The sequence below is a fragment of the Carlito syrichta genome, unplaced genomic scaffold (assembly GCF_000164805.1).
Source record: "Carlito syrichta isolate Samal-C Ts95f unplaced genomic scaffold, Tarsius_syrichta-2.0.1 Scaffold107890, whole genome shotgun sequence".
Classification (NCBI taxonomy): domain Eukaryota; kingdom Metazoa; phylum Chordata; class Mammalia; order Primates; family Tarsiidae; genus Carlito; species Carlito syrichta.
The window spans coordinates 129,576-138,606 of record NW_007051986.1 but is presented as its reverse complement, the minus strand read 5'-3'; the positions used below and the strand labels follow the sequence as shown (position 1 = coordinate 138,606).

General features: G+C 50.5%; 1 protein-coding gene across 1 annotated transcript; it reads left to right on the top strand.

Moving 5' to 3' along the window:
* Window positions 1-1,085: 1,085 nt before the first annotated feature.
* On the top strand, window positions 1,086-2,240 carry SPN (sialophorin). Its single transcript, XM_021717093.1, has one exon. It carries the CDS (start codon window positions 1,086-1,088, stop codon window positions 2,238-2,240), a length of 1,155 nt encoding a protein of 384 aa, XP_021572768.1.
* Window positions 2,241-9,031: the final 6,791 nt, after the last annotated feature.

Below are 9,031 nucleotides of genomic sequence, written 5' to 3'. Positions count from 1 at the left end.
GTAGATCCCTACATCTTCACTAGGACTTCTCTAAAAATAAGGTCATATGTAGGCAGTGCTTAGGAACCGGCTCCGTTTAGTTGGGTATCCTCGACTGGGGGCCATTGTGGTGACCCCTAGCTCCTTGTGATGCCATCAAGAGCTCACCAGCCAGCAAAGTTTCAGAGCTCCCAGAAAGACAAGGGGGCTTCCCCTTGTCGTGCCACTACATGGGAACTTTGGGGCAGGAAATGGCGCCACCCGGCTCCTGGCCTAACAGCTCAGGAACCACAAATGCAAAGGAAACCACCTTACCCTCCCATCTCCTCTTCTGCACCCCATCTTAAGCACACATTCCTGTACCCTAGCTCTGACCCCAGCCCTCCCCCACATCACCCATCCCATTCCCCAGCTAAGACTCAGGCATGCTCATTCCGGACCACCCACCTCCCCTTCTGCCTCAGGTGAGACCCAGAGACTTCAGGCACCATGCTAGACCCCGGAAAGAGCAGATGAGGGTGCTCTCATCACACAGCTGTGGGAGCAGGGCGGGTGGGGCAGGATGCAGGGGTGGGTAGGGTGGAGCCAGGGCCCACTTCCTTTCCCCTTGGGGCCTTGCCCGCCCCAGTCCTGCCCCGGCCTCAGGAGGAGTTGGAGTGACCTGGCAGCCCTGTGCCCTTATCAACTGAGCTGGTAAGGGGGTGCCTCCAGGTGGGGCAGGAACCCCAGTGGACCTGGGAATGTGCCTATGGCTTAAAAAGATCCCAACTGGTGATGGGAAAAGAGGATCAGGAGCCATTGGGCTGCATAAAATTAGGGAGGGCCAGAGGGGGTGGCCATTGCTGGAGTCTGAGCTACCAAAGCTGAAGGGGACAGAGGTATGGGGTTGATCAGGGAGCTGCCAGCATTTGTTGCCCTGTTATTTCTGATAATAGTAAAGCAAGAGTAGAAAAAGCCGTTAAACCGCAAGTTGGGCCTGGCCGTTGGCAGGGAAGTGGGCAGGAGGGGAGGGCCCGGCCAGGTCTTCCCACAGCTTCCATGTGTTCTGTTTCTCCAGCTCCCTCACCCTCAGGTCCCAGCTTCTGCTCATGCCTGTCGCCCTGGAAATGGCCTGGCTTCTCTTCTTCTTCTGGGCCCTGGTGGTGACACCGAATCCCACCGATTCCTTTACTTCTCCGGTCTCAGATAACTCTGAGACCCTGATCCACAACTCCATGACCTCTCCTGGTTCGGTAACAAGGGACTCTAAGGTTGACAACACCGGGGACCAGATCTCAACCTCAGTTCTCAATCAGGTGTCCCCTCTTGAGACATCCACTGGTGCTAGTACTGGCCCTCCTATACCTGGGACAACAACCTTCCAGGAGGCTTCCTTTATTACCTCCTCGATGCTCTCAGAAACCTCTAATGCAATTAGTGACCCTGTCCCCACAACAACAAACTCTCCGGAATCTCACACTGTGATGGATGGAACCACAGCTAACTCTTTCAATGGGTCCGGTGGACCCCCTGTCGCTATGACAGCTAGCTCTCAGGAGACCACCAGTGGAACCAGTGAACTCCCCGTCACCATGGCAACTCGCTCTTTGGAGACCTCCTATGGAACCAGTGAATCCCCCATCACCATGGCAACTCACTCTCTGGAGACTCCCAACGGAACCAGTGGACACCTTGTCACCATGGCAACTGAGTCTCTGGAGTCCTCCAGTGGGACCAGTGTCTCCATTGTAAAAATAGTCTCTATGGCTACCTCAAAGACCTCTACAAGCACAAGCCCTACGCCCACCTCACATTCACATCAGGGCTCGAGTGGCATGCTGCCGGTGGCTGTGCTTGTGGCCCTGCTGGTGGTCATAGTCCTCGTGGCCCTGCTTCTGCTGTGGCGTCGGCGGCAGAAGCGCCGTACTGGGGCCCTGACGCTGAACAGAGGTGGAAAGCGCAATGGGGTGGTAGATGCCTGGGCTGGGCCAGCCCAGGTTCCTGAGGAGGGAGCCGTGACAGTGACAGTAGGAGGGTCTGGGGGCAACAAGGACTCTGGAGACCCTGTCGGGGAGGGGCTTGGCCAGCGGCCCTCACTCACCACTTTCTTCAGCAGACGGAAGTCTCGGCAGGGTTCCTTGGCACTGGAGGAGCTAAAGTCTGGGTCAAGCTCCAGTCTAAAGGGGGAGGAAGAGCCGCTCGTGGGCAGTGAGAATGAAGCTGTGGAGGCTGCCTCTTGTGAGGGGCCGAAAGCCGGAGACGAGACTGTGCCTCGTGAATAGCAAGGGTGGAGGTCCAGATCCGCGCCAGCTTCCCTCACCTTCCCTCTCATTGTTACCTCCAGTCACCTCCAGTCCCTCGTGCCCAGCTTTCCTACCCAGCATCCCTGGATCCTCGCCCAGCATCTGCACTCTGAAGCTTCAGCTGCCCCCTAGCCTTGGATTTCCTGCCAGCAAACTGCATCCACATCTAGCACCTGGGCCAGGGCCACATCTGCTGAACATCTGTGGACTGGATGAATGAACCTTCCTCATCAGCCCCTACTTCTCCCCATCACCCTTTCTCCATCTTTCTATCCTTGGAACCAGCTGCCGTGTCTCCATAATGCCAAACTTACTTGACCTATAATTTCTCAGAGGGTTTCCCCCCAGGGAATACCAGAGTCTGGGAAGAGGAAGAAAATGACAACCCAGCAAAAGGTTACCCACAATGAACTTTGAAGAGTGCACTTGGTCCCCTAGTTGGAAGGGCCATCCCACCAAGACAGCCCAGAATCTCCTTTAGCTCTGGGTCCCGGGGCCGGCCTGGAGTATGGAGTATGGAGACCTGTGCTCTCAGGTGGACCTGTGACCTTTCTTGGAGCATTTGGACCCTAGGCTGACACATGGCCCAAGCCAATACACTCTCCCCCACCTATGGACTGAGGCAGCCAGATGCTTTGCTATTTCTCTTCCCAAGGGCAGAGGTGAGAAGAGTTTCTGGGTAGGTGTAGTACTCAGAAGCCCCAGCACCTGCAGGAGTCCATTCATTGGTGTGGTTTGTGTTTGCAAGAGGTGAGGCTTTGGCAATGTTTGTGAAAGATAGTGGTGTGTGCGGGAGGATATAGATGTGTGAGGTATGGGACGGGGAGGGTGCAGAGACCAAGGGGGTGCCAACCTGAGGGTGGGGGACAAAGGGATTGTTGAGAACATAGGTGCCCTCATCTTTGCTCAGATGGGGTGAGCATAGCAGAAAATGTAACTCTGTTTGTAACCCAATAAAGAATGCTAGTTTTGATAGAAAGCTCACTTATGTGACCAAAGTGTGGCTTGCTTCTTCAACTCAGCCACCATACGCCTTGGCTAAGGCTCCCTCACTCCAATATGCCCATGTGCGTTCTCTCTCCCCCTCCTCTCCTCCCACACACACAGAGGCAGGGGGAGAGGTGTCATCCTCAGTAGCAGTGACTGGATGCTCCAAATCCACTGGTCTTGCTGACCCCCCATTCTATGTTTAATTTGCTTTTGGAATGTCTCCTCTAGCATTCCAGGGCTGAGTGCCTTCCTTTCCCCAAGGGATCAGTGAGAGTGATTTAAGTGAGGACAGTAGACAGGGCCTTGAGCCAGGGGTTTCCCCTGTGCGTCTTGGGAAGAGAGGAGAGGACCAGACCACACGGCGCTGCCTTGAGGCCAGCCCAGGCTAAAGGCGCATCGCATAGGCCAGAGGCGGTTGGAGGAAATGTGCAAAGAGGAAGTTGCTGAGTCAGAGGGGGCAGTGGCTGAGAGCAGACAAGTTGATGTTCAAAAGGAGACACAAAACCATGTGAGTTTGCCCTGTCGTGTGGCCTGGACGGGAGATAAGGAAAGGGTCAGGTGGATCAGTTCCTGAAGTGGAAGAGGAAGGAGAGAGAAAGGTGGAAAGTGGGCTGGTCTGTGGGAAAAGTTGAGCTGGGGTGGAATCCAACCTCCCAGCAGTCAAGCTGGGCACCCGTAAGGCTGCATCTGGGCACATTTTCCAACTTCTCACAAGGTGCTGTTTGGACTAGCTAGAGCCCCAGAGCACTGAAGTGTGTTCCAGAAGTTCCTCAGAGACACTGCAACTGTTGTCTTAGATTTATTAATACAAGCGCCCCATTTTCAGGCTTAGAAAATGCTGTCACAACTCCAAGGTCATCAGCTCCACTGCCTTCTCGTTGGACAGATGCAGTCATTTTCTGAGCCATGACTGGTCTCCAGGTCCAGGGAAAATTCTGAAGGAAATGATGTAGGGATGGCTGAGGCACCCAACAGGGTCTTCACAGTCCAGAAAATATCAAAATATAGAGGCAAAACAGAATTTTCTTTTTTTAGTCAGACTTTCACTCTGTCACCCAGGCTGGAGTGCAGTGGCATAATCATGACCTGCTGGACTCAGGTGATCCTTCCACCTCAGTGTTCCAAGTAGCTGGAACCACAGATATGTGCCACAATACCCAGCTAATTTTTTGATTTATTGTATAGATGAGGCTTTGCCATGTTGTTTGGGCTGGTCTCAAACCCTTGAGCTCAGGCAGTCCTCTCACCTCCACCTCCCAAAGTGTGAGATTACGGCGTGAACCACTACGCCCTGTGCCAAACAAAATTTTTTTTTTTTTTGTGTTGGAGTCTCACTTTGTCGCCCAGACTGGAGTGCAGTGGCCGCTCCCGGCCACCACAGCCTCGACCTTCTGGGCTCCGGCGATCCTTCCACCTCAGCCTTCCAAGTAGCCGGAATTACAGGCATGCAGTACCACGCCCGGCTGATTTTTTGATTTATTGTAGAATGAGGTCTCACTGCCCAGGTGGGTCTCGAACCCGCAGGCTCAGGCAATCCACTCACCTCAGCCTCCCAAAGGTGCGGGATTACAGGCTGAGCCACCGAGCCCGGTGCAAAACAAAATTTTAAGAGTGCACCAAAAGGAGAGAGTGCCACGCTGCTCCTGGGGAAAGATTGGGATGCTTCACCCAAGAGTTTGTCACAGGCTTTTGTCATATACACTGCTTTAGTACTGGCTTGTTCCAGGTCCTTAATGAATATGCATTTGCAAAAATAAATGAGTGAATGAGATGACTCCTCAGAGATCTGAAGGCTGAGAAGGATTTTGCCTGCTGGGCTCCAGTGACCCTTCTGCCTCAGCCTTCCAAGTAGCCAGAACTATAGGCACGCACTACCATGCTCGGCTAATTTTTTTTTGATTTATTGTTGAGACATGGTCTCATCAAGTTGACCAGATGGATCTTGAATCCGCGGGCTCAGGCAATCCACTCGCCTCGGCTTCCCAAAGTGCTGGAATTACAGGCAGAGCCATCGAGTCCGGCCAAGGCATGATTTAAAAAGTGGAGCAGTTCAATATAGAATCATTTTTGGATTAACATGGAATAGATGGCTTTCAACTCTCCAGAGGGGAAAGGAAATGATAGGTATTATAAGAACAAAAGGAGGGTAGGGAGGAAGGAGAGAGAGAAGCAATAAGAAAATATAAAATATGTGGATAGGACTAACTATATCAGTTATGAAAATAAATGCAAATGACTTGTTTTACTTATCAAAGTCACTCAAAATCAGGTTTTCAAAAACTATGTAACGACTTTGGAAAGTACCAACAATATAATGTTAAGTGGGACAAAAGTGGGTTGCTAATTTGTACGTGCGTGATTCTAGTTTTGTAATACAAATGAAAAGATAAGTAAACACTGAAAGAAAAAAAAGAAGCAACAGCTCAGTTGTTTACTGTGGTTATCTTGAAGGTGGTGGATTTGTTGTGGTTTTCATTTGTTTATACTTTCCCATATTTTCCATATTGTATATAATAAATATCGATTTCATTTACAATTTGAAAAAAAATAGTGGTAAAGATGTTCAAAGTGTGGCATGGGAGGAGTATCTGGCTCAGCGAGAGTTGTGGTGATGAGACTGGAAGGGATGTGGGAGCCCTGCTTTCAAATTTAATTCTGAAAGTAGAGGGAAAGTCAACAAACCCAAGTCTGCCCACTCCTGTCTTCTGGTCCCTGGCAGTGGTGAGTAGCATCACTCATTTGGTGGCCCAGGCGAAACGCCTTAGAAGTACCAGGAAATTCCACTCTCTCCCCTGTCCTGGCTCCCCAGGTGCCAAGCCCAGACTGCTCTTCTTCTGCCATCCCTTGGGTCCCTTCTTTCTGTCCATGACCCATCACACCTTGCTGGAGCCCTGTTGAGGCTTCTCTTTTGGTTTCCAGTCCCTGATCGCTTCTACTCTCTGCTCACGATGGTCCCAGAGATGCTTCTGAAAGACTGCTCTGTCCCAGGTGCTACTCCTGCACTTCCAAGGCCGTCAGGGTAGAGCCCTTCTTTCTCAGCGTGGCCTACAAGACTCCTCAGGAGCTGGCCTTGCCTCTCCTCTGGCCACCCTGTGGGCAGCACTCGGTTCAAGCATTCTATGTTCTCCAGCCTCATCAAATTCCTGTTGTTCCCTGAATATGCCATGTAGTGTTTTTTGGTGGGGGGAAAAGGGGAGTGGTTTAAAACGTTGAAAATATTTATTTTGTCCAGACAGTAAATTAACATTTTTTTCCTCTTTTGCAAAAGAATTCCAGATTATTTTATTTATTTTTTTGAGTTGGAGTCTCACTCTGTCACTCAGTCTGGAGTGCAGTGGCTGCTTCCGGGCACCGCAGCCTCGACCTGCTGGGCTCCGGCGATCCTTCTGCCTCCACCTGCCAAGTAGCTGGAACTATAGGTGTGCGCTATCATGCCCAGCTAATTTTTGATTTATTGTAGAGATGAGGTCTCGCCAAGTTACCCAGGTGGGTCTCAAACCCACGGGCTCAGGCAATCCACTTGGTCTCCCAAAGTGCTGGGATTACAGGGTGAGCCACCGAGCCCGGCCCATTCCAGATTTTTAAATATTAATAACAGAATTCACACACACACACACAATCATGTATAGTGTGTTATATTTCAGCTTTTTAATTTAATTTAATTTTATTTTATTGAATTGGAATCTCACTCTTGTCGCTCAGGCTGGAATGCAGTGGCACGCTCATAGCCACCGCAGCCTTGACCTGCTGGGCTTAGGCGATCCTTCCACCTCAACCTTCCAAGTAGTTGGAACTACAGATGCATGCCACCACACCCAGATAGTTTTGGTGATTTATTGTAGAGACGAGGTCTCACCAAGTTGCTCAGGCTGGTCTTGAACCCCCGGGCTCAGGCAATCCTCTCGCCTCAGCCTTCCAAAGTGCTGGAATTGTAGGCTGAGCCACCACACCCAGCCAATTTCAGCTTATATTTTAAAATAAAATAGTAGACTATACCTGTAATCCCAACACTTTGGGAGGCCAAGATGGGAGGATTGCTTGAGCCCATGAATTGGAGAATAGCCTTGGCAACATAGCGAGACCTCATTTCTACAAAAAAAACAAAAACAAAAACAAAAAAAAACCAGGCACAGTGGCACATGCCTGTAGTCCCAGATACTCAGGAGGCTGAGGTGGAAGGATTGCTGAGCCCAGGAGGTCAAGGCTATAGTGAGTAAGCCATGATTGTGCCACTGCACCCCAGCATGGGGGCAGAGTGAGAACTTGAATCAAGATAAATAAATAAATAAAGCACGCTTATACATATTTCTATTTTATTCTCAAAAGTGTACATTAAGATCATGGTTGCAAATCAAGTATTGTCATCCAAAGAGAAAATCCAGTTGGAAGAATAATTTGGATGGAGAAGACCTTGAGAAATCTGTTAATGCAGATCCCTTTTGCAGACAGGAAAGGCACCCAGTGCATGGCTCTAAAGACACTGACTTTCTGAAACGTACATTTGCACCTGCTTTTTCTCAACATCTCATTTCTGACACTTGACCATGTTCAGTTGGGCAGGCAAAGGCTGAGAAGGGAGGCAGGGAGGGTCATGGCTCCCTGAGGACTGAAGGCCGAAGTGAATCTTGTCAGCTCTGGGAGGAGGGAACAGGAAACAGATCCAATCCCTGAACCGCCAGGCTCAGACTGTGTGTGCGGGGAGGCAGATCACATAGGCCTGTGAACAAGACAAGAGGGGAATGCAGTCTAAACGTTCTAAATTCCCCAAGTATTAACCAAAACAGATCCAAACACAAGCAGAGAGAAACCTCCAAACCCAAAGAGGAAATTTAGGGAGAGGAGCCCACACAGGGATTCTGGGGAGGTTTAGATAATGGAAGCTCAGGGTATCTGGGAGACAATCTACTTGCTCCCAACAATGAGCTGCGAGAGAGTGCCAGTGTGCCCAGTTCTCTATGTCAGAGCTTGCCTGCCCCACCATGGTATCAGGACAGCCTGGCTGAATCCAGAGCCCAGTTCAAGCAGAGTCAGCTCTGCATGGCCACCGAGACAGCCGTGGACCCACCTCTGTGTTTGCCTACTCTGTCTGAGGCCAGCACACCCCCAGCTGGCCCACAACAAACGAATCGACTTCCCACCAAACTCCTCTTCAACCGTCAAGGCTCAGCTCAAATGTCACTGGCTTTGTGAAGCCACCTTGCTGCCCCCACCCACACAGACTTAGTGTTTCTTCTCCACTCCTACGGTGCCTCACGTGACAGCATGAATGACTGAGCAGTGATGCCTTGAGGGTGTCCCTCACTATTACAGCATAAGTCCCCTTAAGGCCACATGTCCTCTGTGTGGTTCCAGAGTCCAGGGCCTGACACACAGTAGCTCCCTAGTATATGTTTACTGGATGGAGGGGTGAATGAATTAACAAAGGAACAAACCACAATTTTTTTTTTTGGTTGTTACCGTTTTTTTTTGAGTTGGAGTTTCATTCTGTCACCCAGGCTGGAGTGTAGTGGCATGTTCTCGGCGACCGCAGCCTCCACCTGCTGTGCTCAGGTGATCCTTCCCCCTCAGCGGAATTTTTTTTTTAATATAGAGATGAGGTCTTATCAAGTTGCCCAAGCTAGTCTCAAACCTGTGGGTTCAGGCAATCCTCTCACCTTGGCCTCCCAAAGTGCTGGAATTATAGGCGTGAGTCACTGAGCTCAGCCAAAACCGCAGTTTTTAAAGAAACATACAGCAAGATCGGATCTGTCTTTTTCTTTCCTTTTTTTTTGGGGGGGGGG